Here is an 18751-nt window from a genome sequence, read left to right as displayed (position 1 = left end):
TGCATTTGATTGTTCCTCTACCTCCCTTTCCAACCCTGTAAATAGTAAATACACCTTTATTTTTTTTTTTAACTTCTTATCCATCACTTGGTTAACAAATACATGTCTGTAACTATTGGGAACCACAACAATGGCCCTAAAGAAAGCTGCAGGAATGCAGAATTTGACAAAAGTACAGTATTTGTTCCTCTCCTTCATATAGCCTGAAAGCAGATTTGAGACGAATGGTATCGGTACAGAAACAGGACAAGTCACTTCGTAGTTTAAACTTCAGTTTGAAACTGTTTTGAAAATATACTTTAAGAGTTCCTAAATTAAGAGAGAATTTAACCGGAAGTTTTACCAGCACTCATACCTACATTAGAAAATGCCACCAACTACAGCCAGTGTTACAAATTTCAATTCTCCAAGCAGGAGAAACAAACAGAAAACAGTTCTTTGAAAGGGCATATTTCCCTTTCCTAAGGAAAACAAAAAAAAAAAAGACCCAGCTGCAGCTAAATTGCCCTTTTTCCAATTTGGTCACACTATGAACATTTTAAACATACTTAGTTTCATGTATATATGTAGCTACACTGAGAACAAGGAAGTTATCTCTCGTATTACACTGTCTGTTTCATCAGTAGGACAACACATAACTACACAGTTGCTGCCTCATATTTGTAAATCTAACCCATTTTAATCTGAGTAGAAAATTGATTTTTAGTTTTAACATTAAAAGTGGTGTTTGAAAATCTATACTTCCAGGAGAGATGACAGCTAAAGGAAGTTGATGACTTTGCTGCAGCCTGGACATAGAAAATACTGAATCAAACAACTAGGCAACATTCTGCAAGTTATCTTTCTAGTCCAAACACATGACTTGTGAAGTATTGTTTTTTAAATATATTTTATATTCATTTTCACATTAAGCAATATGGAAGTACCAGGCTGTCTCTAAATAAGTTTGTTCTGCTGTGGTCATGGGTTAACACTTCAAAGACTGTACAGCCATTTCTCCTCCCAGTTACATACTGGTTATGTACTTATGTGTAACTTACTCTCTGTTTCATGCACTAATACAAACCATGGGGAACTGGAAAGGGCAAGCTGGCTTCATTACAAAGTCTTAAGTTTCATAGTCATTTTACAGGAATCAAATGAGGTAAGACAGCCAACCCTTCACCGTACTACTAATCTTTTCAAATTAGTTGATCCAGAGCAACATTTTTAATTGACAAAGCCTATACAATTTAGATATACGCCTAAGTTCCATAACTGTTTTGCTGAAACACAGAGCAAGTGTGAAAGTAGGAGTAAAATCGCCAAGCTTCCTCAGCATACCACCAATTCTAGCTCTCTTCCTTTTGGAGAAAGTCAAAGAATTTAAAGTTCTGAAAGCCTTTATCAGTCTACAGAACAAGTTACAGGATCTACTAACAGTTCAGCAATGTGTGCTTACTGGAACCTGTGAAAATGAAGATTAGTATAGGGAGCCTGTCACATGGCTTAGTACAATCTGCTTCTCAGGGAACAGACCAGATCAGATGTTTATACTTCAGGTCAGAAGTGAGGTATACTAAAGAGTTTGTTTCAAGATGCAATAAGACTCCACTCTATAGTACTGAAAACTGTCCACAAAATAAATTTAAAACCCCCATCCTTCTACTCATAATTCCTATCCTTAAAAATTAAAGATTTCTGATGCCACAGCTCAAATGAACTCTGGAAATGCTCCCATGCTTCTATGCTATGAATACGGGTCACTACCAAACTAGTTAAACCCAATACCATCCAAATTCAAATCACTGTAACATATTCTTGTGTAGTTAACTGCATGTATACAATGTGCCATGAAAAAATGTGAATGGTGCCTGTACAACTGTACAACTATGCACCAATGCATGTTGATTTCTTCTAACTTTTGAATTATTTCATGTAAGAAAGTAAAAATGTCCAAGCATACAGTATTAGGTATACAACACTTCACTGCAGAAGTCCAAATTTGCTACTGGATGTAGAGTGCCTGAAATATTGAAGCCATCAGTGAGAAAAAGCATACCCTAACAAGGGATAAAAACAATGCACACTCTTAAGTGAAGAGTGTTTGTACTAACAGGACACAGGAATGCCACAATGAATGGCTTGCCTTCAGAGTTTCTAGCTAAGAGAAGCCACTGTACTTCATCCACGGCAGCGACTCAAAGCCTTTTCATAGTCTGCAGAGAAATTCTGCAGCGAATAAAGTCGAGCACTGTTTTATGTAGTAGCACTAATAGATAAGGCTTAACAGAAGGTGTTCTCTCAGGCTTCTCAAAATCTGGATAAAGAGCAGATAACTCAACCAGCTGACAAACTGGAAGAAATGTAGAAATGAATGAGAAATTACCATTGGAGTTCCTTAACCCATACAGATGAAGACAACCAATCTGTAGTCAATACAGGGTACACAAGAAAGCCCTGTATTTTACTTCTGATTCTTTCAGGTTCAGACGTGTGAAAAAAGCTAAAGTTTGTGCCTGACCTGACACACACATTCCCCCCTCAAAGCATCAATAGAATGATCAGCAAATGACTTCAACAGAAGAAAGCACACAATCAGGAAAGTTTCCACTGTCCTTGTTACATTTGAAAGCAAGACTTCAAAAGTGTGGTGAACAAATTCTGTATAACTAACACTTCAAACAGGGATGTTTCTGTCACCCCACATGGAAAGAATACAACAGAACAGGAAGTAGCTAACGTTTATTCATGTGAAAAACCAGCAACACACTATAGAAAGGATTTAGAGTAATCTCTTCATGAGGCATCACTTCAACTTAAAAAAATCAGAATTCCTAACTTTCCCATGATACTTTTAATGAATAGAAAAACCAGAATCACAAAGAAACCCACTAGTGTTGTACCACACATCTTCTGAAACTGTGTCAGTTATGTGGATAGATTTCTGATATTAAACAACCTGTAGAACCACGGCCACTATGCAAGATGTGCATGCCTGTATTTACATATTGAGTAGAAAAGACAGAAAAGAAGTTGCATTCACTTTCTAGTGCAAGTCTACAATAATCACACAGACAGAACAACATTTATTAACAGGAATGGAACAGGTCCACACACGTGCAAGAAAAAATCATAAATAAATACAGCTGTAAAAAAGATTAAAAATCTCAGACTGAGGTAGTCAAGTATGTGCAATATGGATGTTTGTACAGAGCACCTGTACAGCCATTTTTCAGAAGCTGAAATTCACTCTATGTGACTCATGTGACTAGTGGGGTGGGCATGGATTACAATGGGCATGCCTTCTATTAAGAAACTAACAAAGATCAGCGAGAGATATATACAATATTCTCAATTGAAAGTACTACTAAACAGAATACCAGCCAAGAAGTCTACTCTACTTTGACTCCCGATCACTGCAACTTCATCCTGACAGAAGTCAATTCCCATTTTTCCCCCAAGCAGAATTCTGGTGGTTCATATAACAGTTTCTTTCTGAACTCAGAATTGGATTAAAGTAAAACAGGGGAAGAAAATGCTTTGAAGAAACACAAACATTTTAAACAAAAACAATCATTTTTCTAAACGGTTTTATTTACATTTTTCATATACATGTTAAATGATACATTCTGACTAGTATCCACACCAGTGTGAATTACATGAATTAAAGATACTGATGTATTGCATATGATGAAATGCAAAACAATCAACCCTAAGCTTTGGTCCCACCATTTGATTGCTCATACAGCATCTGGTTTGTTATCAAGACATCTAAAATCAAGTGTTCATATCAAACAGAAGTGAACAAGTGTATTGAACAAGTGTATCTAGTTTCATTTCATTAGAACAAGCAATAACACAGAAGTCTCACTTGCAGAATTTGCAAGACAAATATTAAGACATATTAACAGCCAAACACTTTACATGCATGTTACTAGCTTTGTATTTATTGTTTCTAGACTTAGGTTTTCACAGCTGTCTTGTGCTAATGATTTTGAAATTTTTAATTATGGCAACCTTTCAACCCCTACTAACAACAGTGCAAAGTGACCAGGCTATAAGGTAATATACTCAACAACAAAAGAGGTAAAAAGGTGTGGTGTGAACTGGTCTGAAACACTCAGGACAATTACAGAGTTTAATGAATGTTCTTAAAGATTTTCAACCTGGTGATTTCTCAAAGGAAACTAGCAGAGAAAGAGGTGACAACTTCAAATACTTGCTTCAGAACTACTGAAGTATTCACAACACTGGTAAAGTTTTTACGTGCATGAAAAGCATCAGCAAGTCTTTCTGTACCTAAAAGACAGTTCAAACAGTTGAAGAGACAAAGGAAATAAGACAGCTGGGCCTATGGGATCATAGGGTGTTACATCAGAATTTATTTTTACATTTCTGTGGCACCTTTTCACCAGATGCCAAAAGTACTTTAAGCACTAAAGTGAGCCTCACAACAACCCTGTGAGGTAGGTAGTATCTGTTTTAATAATGCAAAACAGGTTAAATAACTTACCCAAGAAGACACAGCAAATCAGCAGAGCAGGCTAGAATCCAGATCATGTGATCATGAATTTAACATTACAGCACACGTGGGACTGAGACTTACATGCTCCTTTTTAAAAATGTGAAAGAGGGACTGCCATGTGAATTGATTCACCTTTTCTGGAGGCAGACTTTTATGGGAAAGGTATCGAGAGAAAAATATGATTTAAGCAACTAGAGAAAACAAGACCCTGAGTAAGAAGAGTGGTATTACTGTACCACTTGCCACATTTGAGTGGATGTAGAATAGCAATTCAACTATTTTACTTGCTAAAATATGTATAAAAAAAAAAGACTAGTCTGTCAAAATCACTAAATGAAACTCTATTCTCAAGTCTTAAACATTCATAGGCTATGACTCAGAACCATGGTCAGCTGGAAGGTGTTTCATTCAATTCTATTATTTTTATGTCCCGCAACTGCTTCTTTGAATGTCAGAAGAAATAAGAACCCATGTGAGAACCAAAATTTTTTGATCATTCAAACTTTAATAGCAGAGTTTCCATTAACAAACTGTCAAAAGCATGCTCTCTTCCCAGTTAATCTCCGTTCTATTAACTACTAAACCAGCCACAATAGAGAGACCAGAACGTATAAATCAGTGCTTGGCACATAAAATAGAAACATGAAGTATTCGGTTACTTCAGCCCAGTCTCTGTATCAACAGCAGTAAATTAGATGACACACTAAATGTTGAGCACTGCTTTACACTATATTCCACTAGGCAACAGTCACACACAAAAACGAGAACAGTTAGCGGCTGAACAAACTGTCATAAACCCAAGATGTAATCACAGCAGCAAGGCCTGCACTTAAGAGGTTTACATTACAAAATGAACTGGCATATGCAGGGAAACAGTTTTTGTGCATATAGATTATAAGCAATGATTTCTCCTTGAAGACTGGAAGTGATTAAAAAGAACACATTCCTCAAGTGAGGAAAAGGGAAATTTAAGACTTCTAATGATCTTATGAAGAATAATGCTGATAAAGGGCTAATTCCTTTTCTGTAAGACCATGATTCTACGATCATAATCATAATCCTCACCCTAGCTCATCGTCCACTCATAGACTACCACTATGTGATGATATTCAGCTCAGATTTATGTCATTTGCAGAACAAAATTCTCTAGTGAAAGACAACTTGCCATAAACAACCCCCAATTCCCCACAAGCCCTTTTTGTCTTTCTGTGATGCAAAGAGGAAATGTTGTCATGTTAAAGAGGAAAGTGGTATGTTTGTTTTGACATCAGGAAAAACACGGCTTACAGATGACTGAAGATTTAGCAATTTGCAGATTTAAATGCTGAGGCAGTGAAAGTGAACAAAAAACAATGCTCAACAAATATTTACTACAGGTATACTTTCCCAACTCAAGGGTGGGAAGATCGATACTTCTGAAATATCAAAGAAAAACTTTCTAACAGGACGACACTACTAAGACTTCCAAGGCAAAAAGCTTTTGGAAAATACCTTCCTGTATTTCTTGTACATATTAAGGCTGCAGTAAAAGAAGCCTCAGAACAATTCCTCTACCTCAGGTAGCCTTCAAAAAATAATTGAGGTCTTAATTTACACTCAACCACACTGTTACAAGAATATTGGAGAAAACACTTCATTCTGAACTTACTCTCAGACAGGACTGTACATGATATGCAGCTCAAAACAACGGTGACAACAGTGCCCAATTGTGTGAATATATATTATTTTAGAGAAGAATTTTGGAATAGAACATTATTTCAGCTTATAGGTATAATAGTTGCATACTCTAAAAGAAAGGCAGAGATAAGCATGTTGCTTTTTTAGTTAAATCGGTCACTATGTGAGTTTTGAGAAAAGTTACTGGAACCAGGAAAGAAAACTTGAACATTTAAATTATAACTGGGATTTTAACAAATTGGCTGTTAAGATAAAAGATAAATTTCTAGAAGTAACCTCACACTTCTTTCAAATATAACCATTTTTGAGTGGAACCTCTACCAGAACTCTACAGATCACATTTTCCATTTTTTTTGAATAACAGAATCATATATGACATTTCTCTTGTATTCAAAGTGTAGTTATAGGCAGGCACACACACACACACACACACACACATACACACATGAATTAATGACCTTCATGCCAATTATTTCCTTCTCGAATTTACTTTGTGTTACCTGTTACCATACCTGCTGGGTAGAAGCTCATCTTCCTTCCCTGAAGAAGCACTTTAAAAAATTATACCCTAGACTGTTTTATCACTGTTAATGTTTCTAAATACTACTAGATTATAAATTAGTTAAGAGGTATTGATTAAGTGAGGTAATGTCTGTTAATTCATCTCTGAACGTGGTTCAAGACAAGAAGCCTCAGACAAGCAGCTGTAAACAGATAATAGTACTTTCTGCTGAAAGATCTACAATATAGTACAGGCTTTCTGAAGTGGTTTTATTCAACTCTTAAATTTCAGGCATGAGAAACAGAAAGCTTTCCAGTACGCACAGAAACCAGGTAACTTCATGTAATTATCAAACTAGACTAGATGCTGTAGGAAACATTGCAGGGTACAAAAGGCTAGTGGATTTGGCTGCGGGGTCCCAAAACGAAAGATACACCTTCATGTGTTAGTTCACTTACAATCTCCCAAATATGTCCAATCACCAACATCACAACTACTACTACAGACTACTGGAAACAAAACATTGAAAATTCTATATTTAATTAGGTAACATTAAATTTAGGTTGCATTATTTTGCATTGTAACATCTCACTATAACTTACAACATAAAAATGTCTGCTAGATTCCTATGATCCCAATTTTATTTAATAATCTTAAAAATTTACTAGCAGAATACATTTGGATACATAATGTAAAATAAGATGTAACTCTACATGCAGTTTCGGCACTCAGATTGCTGCTTAGCATTTGCACATAAAATGGAAAAAAATTTAGCTATCTCATTTCTCATCTACAGAACACGTCCTCACCCTGTAGTTTAGAATGTAGGAGATGTCACTTAAAAATGTGCAGCTAGAAGATGCCCACAAAAAAGCATGTGTATTACCATCAGTTACAGGAAAAAAAAAAAAACAAGCCCAAAACAACCCCAAACTTAGATCATCCAGTGCATTTCATGGCATATCATTAAAGACTGTTTAAATAATCAATGCACTTGTGGGAAGTTTTATATGATTATGTAAACAATCACAGATTTCTTGGGATTTTTAGAAGCTAAGGAGTTGTGCCAATGCATTTTCCCCACATTTTCATTCCAGAAACAAGTTTCCATCCCACACCCTCCCTGAAATCACTATTCACAGAAACACTCAATTCCCTAAGAAATAAAAAAAATAAAATAGATCCATTCACAGAAAGTCATTCAAGTAAGTTTGCATGTATAAATAAAAAAAAAAAAAGTCCTCTAAATAAATGACACAGGAGGCAATAAATTGACACGACAAGTAAATAAAAGGCTAAAGCACTCCAATACCATTGAAACGGTTTTAATGTTGTTGCAATTCCATAATGCAACAATCATCAACTCATAAAAGACCCAGTACTTAAGAATTCACTTTAATCACTCCTTTGTACCTATTTTACAAAATAAAGGCAAGGCATATTTAAAATCCCCTTTTCCCTAGGTATTATGTGCCTATTTAACTTATGCTTATAGAAGTGTAAACTTAAAAATCCTATTAAATGTTATATAAGAAAAAAATATAAAAAATATTAACCTCTGCTTCAATGTACAGTTTCCAGAATCTGCCAGAACTGGGGAACTGGGCAACAAGGCGTTCATAGGTCTTCCGTGCTTTGTCTATAGCTTGGTTCTAAAAATTGAAAATCAAAACAGCATTTACAATATTATGATTTATGTAAATGAATACACTGATTTTACTCCAGAACCAAATAGTGTGAGTGGACCATAGATAAGGAAATGTAATCCTATGTCACTAAACCTGTGCCTCTCGAATGAGAATGCTCCAAGCGTCAAGGTCATATGGATTTTCTTCAAGTTTCTTTTCAGCTTTCTTCACTTTTTCTGGGACATATTCAGCAGTCTGGAAAAAATTAAAAATGAGACATAAGAGATCACAAGTAGCGTTCGAAAAGTTCCGTCCCAACTACAAAGTTAAGGTAATGACAACATTCCGACAACACAACATTCCAAGTCTCAATTTTTATGCTGGAGTTACTAATTGCAACTTTACCTGGAAAAGTAAGGTAATGCACTCTTACCACAAGTTTCTATGTATCTGGCGATCCAGCAAAAAGCTAGACTAAACTGACTGTTTCTAAAACACTCAAGCACATTTGAGTCTGCCAGAGAATTTACTGCACTGGAAATGTTAAAACATTTTTTACTGACCTGAAGCTTTTAAGATGCAAAAAGTAAATTCAGAACAACTTGTCTATTGCAGACCTTAGCCAAACAAATCCAGGTTACTGCACAAGTAATTCCATATATGCTATTCCATATATGCTACTCCATATCACAAGTTAGAGATTTAACAAGAAAACTATGAGATGACAATTCTAGCAGCAACATGTATGCCATCCAAGCACAATTTCTCTGTTACTTTTCTCATTTGTCCATGAGTGTACAGCTGTGCTCCAGTAGCTTTGGCACTAAACCAATTTTTTTCTTATTCACTCGTATCAGAGTTCTAAAAGCTTTTTTTGATACTAAAAGTTTTACCGAATTGAGTGTTAACTTGTTAACACAGTTATACTACAATAGTATAGATGTAAGTATTCTTTTAAAGGCTTGTGAAAATATCTTACTTTGTAATTATTTTCATCTACTTTGTGCTAACGTTAAAACTAGAAAACTGAAGATCACAATCTGATGATCACATACAGGTAAGACTTAAAATACATGCTTGTTACAAGTCTAAATGATACTAAGTTTTTTATGAAGCATGAAATAGTTCTAACCTGTACTCCAAACAGCTTATTTACTAACTTTCCAAACTTGACTCATTTTCAGCAGATGTTAGCAGTCCCAGATCACACGATCAAGTAAATTCTTGCTTTCTTGAGATGTAACAATAATAACCTGTAAATTATTACTACAAGACCATCTTGTGAAATATTACAAGTTAGCTTTATAATTACTGTTAGAATATATGATTCTGTACTGTATAACACAGCATGATTTATTTGCTACACAGAAAATCCTAAAACACCCCTGTCAATTGCTAAGAGATCATTTCAAGGTAATTCTTAATATTGGATCTAGGTAATACACAGCTCTAAAAATGAAAAAGACAGTAAACATGGCAGAGAGAACTGATATCAAAGGTGCCATCACAAATAAAGGGAAACAGAAGGTAACTAGACACTACAGAGCTATGACTTCTAGTAAAATTAACAAGCACCACTATTGCACATCACTCTTGTACAAAAGCAGACATTCCAATAATACAAACGCGAAGTATTATTAATAGATTTTACTAAAGACCATTTACAGTGGCATTATACAAAGATAAGCTGCCAGTGAAGTATAAAACAGTGACTAAAAAAAAGAAAAGCTGAGGCTAGTAAATCTAAGTAAAAAGCTTGAGTTACTTAAGAACATCAACTTTATTTTCATGAATGCCCTGCTCCTTTGCTTTTGTTAATCTCTGCAAATGCACTACCGTACAACAGCTGCTTATGTTATACGCTGAAATTCAACTTGGTCATTTAAAAAAGCTACCTATTTTTTTCAGCACTACCAGTTTTTGTGTCAGTCCTACAAGCACGATATAATTCAAGACATAAGCCTTAAGATTTTAAGACTAAGTAAATTAGATTTACTTATAAAACAGAAAAATTATCAAAAACATTGCAGAACTGCTAAACTGACACATAAAAGCAGCCATGCATGAAAGATAAAAGGAAAAAAAGAGAAATCAGGAGGATGGGCTTTATAGGAGTTTAAAGACCATCATTTTTTTTGAGTCAGTGCAAATTCGTAACTGCTCATTGCAAACCAGTGCAGCTTGGAAGGCCTGCAGCAAGTCCCACAACAAACTGAATTACAAAATTAACTGGATTTTAAAAAAATCGAATTTAAAATTAATAGCTCAAAGTTGTCAGCTCGAAACTAGTAAATTTATTAATTTCCATATACTTTTACATCCTTAAGTCCATCAAAATTCTGGCTCTCAAATATCACGTTATAGTTCAGCTGATACAGGCTTAAGATGCAAAACACAGTAATGAAATGAGCTAGTGATCTTATTTATTCCAAAATGGCATGCATAAACGTATTTCATCTTCCAGAAGACAGCACTGAAGCTGAAATTTCTAAAGTTTAAACTCTATTTATGTAAGTTATCTATCTCTACAGATGATCAGAATTTGAAAAGTTTATTCAACAAAGGGCTAATTCTATTTCACCCACATCAGCAGTAAGCACCGCTTCCCATTATATACCATCTCGGTGAAATCTGCTTGTCTCAAATATTCAAACATACATTACTCTGCATTCAATTAGATAGAAATGCCTATCAGGAGTACTATTAATGTCGGCTACAATTAAAAAATTACAAAATAAACCACAAACAAGAACACAACAAACCCACACTACAAAAACAACTGAAGCATTTGCAGCACAGGGTCCTGCACTGCAAGTTGCAGCTTTCTAACAGGAAAAAGTAGAATGGGCCACTGAAGCACACCTCACCTATTTCTACAGTAGTTCAGCTTTATTATCTTAAACCTCTTCACGTGACACAAAATAACTCAGCTGACACTTTAGTGAAACAGTTAAGGCTTCCAGGAGTTTAATTTCACCTATGCAGATATTGGGTAATTAAACTCAGAGAAGGCTGAAACAAATTAAGCTGGTAAAAAAATAGATGCTGAAAAGATGCACACTTGTAACATTCCTACATAATTTTTTTATGCTCGATACAGGACTCCTAACTTATAAATCCTAATAAGATGTTCATTCTTTTATTAGAAAAAGAAACAAACAAAGAACCTAAAAGACTAAATGCCTTCCTAAATAAGCAGATATATTCACTTAGTGGCAGCAGATGAAACATAAACTATTGGAATTCTACACATATCACCAGGGTTTTAAACTATACTTGAAATTACTTGTACCCTATGGCACACTCAACTTGTTAAGGCCAGTGAGCACAACCTCTCCTGCCTCTATTGTTCTCCAAGACAAATAAAAGCCATCCACATTTCCAAGAGGCAAATCAATGTCCTGGTTCTACTAGAACAAAATTAAAGCCTCCTTACCTTGCACCTTCACACACAATTACTCCTAATATATTAGGATTTCCAGCCTGGACTGTTTCGCCAGAACTAGGGCATTTGAGCAAAAATGCATTCAGTTATACACCGAAGCTGTGCAGACTCCCATCTACCACAAGCATACAATGAAAGGGAGCAAGGAGCTTGACTTTTAACCTAGCTCATTTATAGCCAGAAAGATATTTGATCCCAGTTTTGAAAATTTCACAGTTAAAGGAGTATGCAGCTTTTGACTATGTATTTGTCATTATAATGCATGAACAACAGCCAATATCCAAAAGTGTGAGTACTTAATTCTTGGGTGTTCACTGCCATGATCTTTTCCCTAAATGAGCACTTTTACTCCCTTCCTCTAGTTAAAAGAGGCACTTAACTTAATCTCACCCTATCACAAGTCAGTTCATGGAGTTAAATCAACAAAAAAATAATACTATTAGAAAAATGATTAGTTTTATAATGGTTCAACTCCTTGATTTCAGGATCAGATGTGATGCAGAATAAAAGATGCAAAACCATACAGGACTTCATCAGTCCTAACTTCGCTCAGCTTACAGTATCATACAGCTGCACATAATCAGATAGGTACTGGCTTCTAGCATTTCTTTGCTACCTAAAAAAAAAAAAAAAAAAAAAAAAAATGCTGCAAAGAACTGTTGCATAGAAACTGGAAAAATACTTCTTTCCCCTCTGCTTTTGATAACTGTGTTCAGTGTATCTCACCCACACATAATTGGGCTCCTATCCCACAAACAACCCTCTGAAGGTCATGGCATTTTAGCACTTAAGGTTCCATGACCACAAGTATCTCTGTTATTACAATCTAGCCTGATTCACAGCTTCCCTTTTATTATTTATATACAGGTAAATAAAAACGGAATTTTAGTTTCACGGATACTAAAAGTGTAGAATCATCTTTATGACTATAGTTTCCAAAATCTGAAAAGACCTAAATCCAAATTATCCAACAAGCAGTCTAGGAGCTACTTTCTGCAAAATACCTCAACTGCACAAAATCCAAATTTGAATTCATAAGAATGTCTGAGGGAACAAGAACAGAAGAAACAAAGTTGACTTTTAGTATGCAGTAGAAGTATTTATCAATGAGCTTCAAGGAAAAATTCTTGGTTTATACCTTACTCCTAAAATCAACAGTTAACAGTTTCCCCATACCTCTGAAAATGAACCCTTGTGATTCCAAATTGTGTAAGGAAATACCTAGTCAAACACTATCTGCACCACCTAATGCATCCAGTTGCTTAAAGCAGCCTCCTGTTTCCAAATGAATCTTCCACAACGAAAATGAGAAGTATTAAACAGCTGCTCCACCTGTGAAGCAGCCAGTTTAAAATGGTTTAAAAACTATCACTAGTTAGGAAATGAGAACTTCTACGAACAAGACATACAGGCCACTGTACACAAAAAAGACAGGGATTTTAATGGATAGTTCAGTCAAATCAGTTCCACATCCAAAAGATTTATGTCCATTAAAATTGAAGCTACTGTTTGGAACTATTGCCTGACTGCTGCAGTTTAGCATAGCCTGGACTGTAGCAGGTCCAATGAATACAACTTCAAATATATTAACATGCAATTTAACAAGCATTGTTAGTGGTTCAGTGAGGTTAATTTACAGGTGTGTCTCACCTAAGATTTTTTCCTTAAAGTTTAGTTATAGCTGTATACAGAGCAAGTTTTAAAGCCCCTTCTTCAGTAAAACATTCCTTCACTAGACTATAGTAACACCTTATCAACACTCACACTTTCTTGAATCAGTTTTTAATGCCTTGCCGCCTTCTACTTTACCAGCAACTCAATTCAACTGTGAACAAAATCTTGAAAAAATTTGTTGTCACTATTAACAGACATAACCCAGCATATTAATTTTAAATAATTTTTAAAGGATACTTTCATATGTACTGGCCTGCCCTAACATAATCTGGGCTGTTTCATCAAACTGAACAAAGTTTTAGATTATCATTCTTTCCCCATGAGACTATTTCCCAAACACTGGCATCTAGACAGGCATTTTCTACTTTAACAACTTTTTGGTATACCTGGAACTTGCTGACTCTGGAAATGCAGCTAAAATATAGAAATTACTTAAAGTTGTGTAAAAATTTGAAAAAACCCACTGGATTACCAACTCACAAGTCTTCCTCCACCAATTCATGTTTTCAATCTGCTTACAGCCTGCTCCTACTGTAAGTTTAAAAAGTGACAGTAAACCCAGTTTTATTATATATCATACATAGAACAATATAATCTGAGAAACCATCTTTCTTTCAGATGGCTCCTCCTGAGATGTTAAACCCACACAATCCTACAAAAATAAACTTCTGCTTTCAGTACTGCGCGCAATGACATCTATTTTTAAAATGTTAAGCTAAAGTTAGCTACAGTAACATTTACTATTGCATTTAGAATTCAGAAACTTACATGATACACTATGACAGAGAGACACAAGGCATGAATGAAAGGAAAGACAAAAGCAGTCTCAAGAAACTGGAACAGACTGCTACAGATGTCTTTTCTGTAGTCACGGAGACAATACAGACATTTCTTTTTTCCACAGCTCAGTCTTGGATCATGTAAAGTTACATGCATGCCAGACTGGGGAATGTATCATAGAAATGGTTACAGGAAGCATGAAATGCATGTTATAGGCTTAAAAGATGAGAAAACTAATGCAGGAGTAAAGGAAATAGTCTTCAGGTAAAATTGATGCCTGGCAAGTATATGTTTATTAAGCAGATAAGAACAGTGGTCCTGCCAAGGTAGAAAGAGGCAAAGAGCACAACACATTTAGGCTTTGTTAGAGGATACATGAAACACGACTGAAATGAAACTAGACATGTACATCGAGGTCCTGAAAAAACATAGACATACATCATTGTACTGTTTGTAACCTCAACACATGAAGAAATTGGGAAAAGCTTGTCAGGAAATTTTCTGTCAACCAGTGGAAGATAGAGCCTTTCCGTGTACAAATGAGGGTTTCTATGATATAGGCAGGGCTAAGCATTTGGTATTTTAAAACCCAACTTTGGAAATTCTGGTTTGTTAAAATATCATGCAGACTTTGCCAGGAGTCTGACAGGGACCTATGAGAATTCAAGTCCTGACATCATTCAATTGGTTCTGAAGAAATTAATGTGGGTCCAGCATAGCTGACACACTGCAAGAATTTAAAATATACTGCAATAGTGGTGGCTTCACACCACTCTTCTGTGGCTTCATCACATTTCTTTGGCCCCCAGCCCTTCTCTGTTCTACCATAATGATGCAAGAAGGGGACAACCTACATAGGTTAGGCTCCTGAGCTACACAGTAAAGCAGCCTAAGAATGTCTGGAGCCAAGCTCAGCCTACAGGCAGTAAACCCACATTTCAGTTGTACTGTACCTGGCCAGACAACTAAAGACCAGCTGCACCTTTAACCTTACAACACCTTTACTCTCCCATCCTCCCTACATCCAACATTCCATTCTGTTCTTCCTTCCCACACTACCAGCACTTCATACTTTATGCATCCAGTATGGCAATTTGTTATTCACACAGCAGCATGATGTAGACACCCCTGCGTACAGGTGAGTCAGAGCCAACAATTCTGATTTGTCAGTTATTTAATATCGTACACTCTCATGTACATCTTAAGAAAACCATAGATGCAAATTAACTATACAGTCACACCTTTCTACCGATCTGTGTGACTGTCAGTAAAAATGGCACCCAAAACTTCAGAAGCTGGTCATGGAAGTAGCAGATAAAACCCAAACCAGGAAAGTCAGATGCAACCTAACCTCTGCTTAGCTTCAGCTTCCTACAGAAAGAAGCATCTGTAACTGTAAGAATATTGCGCATACAAAGTTAGAGAGACATTCAGACAGCACTTCATTACAATATATAGCAGCTGCAATGGGCGGAAGGAAGCAGGGCACAACTGCCCCAGTCCTAATTCTCTATTGTTCCTTCTGTCACTGAGACACAGTGAATTTAGGTCTATCATGCTCTGTAAGAACACAGTTGAACTGGCATCAACGCTTACTTAAGGTGCACTTCCCTCTCTACGCAACTGGATGGGTGGTAGCCTACAGTGCAGAAAACCTCATACATAGTTAAAGACACTGATAGCAACTGCAGTCTACCTCAACATTAGGAATAAGAAACAGAATCCTGCCAGGGTAAGAAAAGAAATTGTGGAAGACAAGGTACTGAAACTGAAGGAAATGATGGAAGTGTATAACTGAGCATAAGAAAATTAGAAACTTCTAGGACACCAGAATCCGAAGGCCTTCATAAAGAAGATGGAGTAGGAAGAAAAATTATTTAATCTAACTAAAGAGTTGCTTGGGTTTCTTTTTTGTTTCAGGGTTTGTTTGTTGCTTTGTTGGGGTTTTTTGTGTTTTTTGGGGTTCTTTTTTTGGGGGGGTGGTTTTTTTTATATTTTGTTCGGGGTGGTGGTGTTTGGTTGGTTTTTGTTGAGTGGACTCAATGTGAAAACAGTAACTACAATGGTAAAAAGAATGAACCTTAATATGGACAAGAAAACCCCAACAAATCCAAGCCATATGTTAACCTATGTTTACAGAAGCTGCAAATAATGATTTGCAATTTCTGAATGCTAAAACCCTCTGTGATATGGCATCATGGTATTAAAGCTGTTACTTTACAGAACAGCTTTTACTTCTGTATATGGAAATTCAACATTTTGCATATTAAAGTCTCCTTTGAAAAAGAAAATAAATCAGCATAGGTTTTAAGTTAAATAGCAATGTATTACAATCATGTAATGAAGTATCAGTGTATTTTTTTTTTTTCAAAATATATCAGAGTGGGTAACTTAAACATGAAACATACTACACATTAGGATTATTAACATTTTACTGTAGCATATTTTTACTTCATTGACACCATCTTCCTTGTGATGAAGATAAACCATTCTGAAGAATCCCTTGCCTAAACATACTACGAATATATTTAGTAACCTGACCAGCTTTAAACATACAGGCTTTTAATTCATAGGATATTTTACTAATGAGCCAGGAACTGGGTATTTTACATTCTTAGCACTTCCCTACTCCCCTTCCCCAAACTCATGACCTTACAGAGTTTACACATCACCTTTTTTAAGTACAGTCCCAGACACACAGAAACATAACCTGTTTTGCAAAGAGACTAACATTCTACAAAGAAAAGCTTTAGGGAGCACTAAGTCATCAGCATCATTTTAAGGTTTTTTTGTAGGCTACCCTGGCCACTAAAGAAGGCCACAGTGTTATCAACCACTTCATCCTCAGTCAGGAACTTCCATCCCCACTCCTCCAACTAATACTAATTTTAAAAATAGGCCTAACTATTAAAAAGACCTTTTGAGAAAAATTCTGCCACTGAATAGGAGACAGCTCATGGTAATACCAGATTTCAAAAGATGACATACAACACTCTTCACATGCCTAGAAAATAACAAGTTATTATACATATTATATTAAAAAAAAATCCAAGCCTAACCCAACTGAAAAAGTAGTTATTTTTTCCACCAAGAGCAAGAATGCTGTACTGCAAAGAAGATGCTTTATCAAATAAGTCTATTTTTACTGATTCTAATTTAAAGGTATTTAAATAATACATTATTTTGGAGGAAAAGGTATTGTTAAAGAGGCTCACAGCCTCATGTTAAGCACCTATGTTCAGCAAACGCTCACCTCACAAAACAATGCAGGTGTACCAGTATAAACAGCTTATCCGGGTTTCAGTTTTCTTCTGGAGTGCGTGTACACCACGACCGCGGATAAACGAGAACGGGAAAGCAAAGCTCACTGTTGTCCACAGTGTCCACAATGCCTATTGTCCACCTCGATCTGAATTCAAGTTTGCTTACTAGAAACTCGCAGACCGAGTGCGACGCAGTTTTCAGCGCATTACCGGTTTAACTGACGACGAGCGCCAGGAGCGGCTCCGCTACCCCCAGCGAACTCTTCGCTGATAGAATGAAGCCGAGCTCAACATGGGTGTGTGCGGTGAGGTGAGGGAAGGGAAGCCCTCTGCCGACCACGCCACCGACGCGGCCGGCGGGGCTTACGGGCGCATGGAAGAGCCAAGGCCGTGCTCCCCGCGGCCTCCCGGGGACCAACAGCAGCCCCGGACGGCGGCCAGCCCCACACGCTGCGCCACAAGCTCGACCCCGCCGCGGCCTGCACAGCCAACACAATGCATCCCAGGCCGGGCGACCGCTACAGTCCCCATAACTCCCACTGCTACCCTCAGGAGAGGCCTACAGCCTCACCCTCCTGCTCACCTGATCTCCGGCCGCTCCGTCTGCTGACATAGCGTCTTGAAATAGGGCACAGAGACACCCCCCTTCCCAAGCAGATTAGAAACGCCTTTAAAAAGCGCCCGGCGCTGCCACCGCTGCCGCGGCCCCCTCCACCGGTCGCGCCAACGGCCGCGGAGAGGAGCCCCAGCCACTTTAGCGATAAAATGGCGGCGTGGAGCCTCCTGCCCGGCCGTCAGCAGGGCGGGGGAAAAAGGCGGGGTGCGGAAAACGGCGGGAAGCGCGTCATTACCGCTGCGCCGCTCTGGGGCGGAAGTGGTGGGCGCTCAGAGAGGCTCCGGTAGCGAGTGGGGAGCGCTGCGGCGAGGCCTGGTCATCCTCCCCATGCTGCGGAGGGAGGTCCTGTCCCCCGTGGGACAGTCCTGTCTGCTCCTCGCCGCACAGCGGCAGGGGGAAGCGCTGGGGCCCGCCCTGAAGCCGCAAACGGGGCGTTCCCTGAACGGCGGCCGGGGAGGGCCCTGGGGGCCGCTGTAGCTGTGTTCATGGCGCTGGGCAGGGTCGCCGTGTCTGCATTTTCTCCCCTTGCTCTGCCCCCAAGCCGGTTTGCTGGCGCACCTCTTGTTGTTGAAACTCTGAAGGACAGTGGGCAGAAACTAAAAGGCTTTGGTGATTTTTAGCCCTGGTCCTGCCGGCGAGTCGTGGGCTATTTCGTTAAC

The 18751-nt window shown here is 37.6% G+C and overlaps 1 protein-coding gene across 3 annotated transcripts in view; it reads right to left on the bottom strand.

The window, feature by feature from the left end:
- Window positions 1-18479, bottom strand: part of CSTF3 (cleavage stimulation factor subunit 3) — a 50503-nt gene extending 32024 nt beyond the window's left edge. For 2 of the 3 annotated variants that reach the window (XM_065683219.1, XM_065683220.1), the window contains exons 1-3: window positions 18060-18479; window positions 8468-8569; window positions 8243-8338 (exon numbers count right to left, since the gene is read on the bottom strand). In XM_065683219.1, the coding sequence (XP_065539291.1) occupies window positions 8243-8338; window positions 8468-8569; window positions 18060-18089 (228 nt within the window). In that variant the 5' untranslated portion in view covers window positions 18090-18479. The other variant, XM_065683221.1, reaches the window with a different exon arrangement.
- Window positions 18480-18751: the final 272 nt, after the last annotated feature.

The sequence above is a fragment of the Lathamus discolor genome, chromosome 6, assembly GCF_037157495.1.
Source record: "Lathamus discolor isolate bLatDis1 chromosome 6, bLatDis1.hap1, whole genome shotgun sequence".
Lineage (NCBI taxonomy): Eukaryota > Metazoa > Chordata > Aves > Psittaciformes > Psittacidae > Lathamus > Lathamus discolor.
This window is presented reverse-complemented; position numbering and strand designations above follow the sequence as displayed.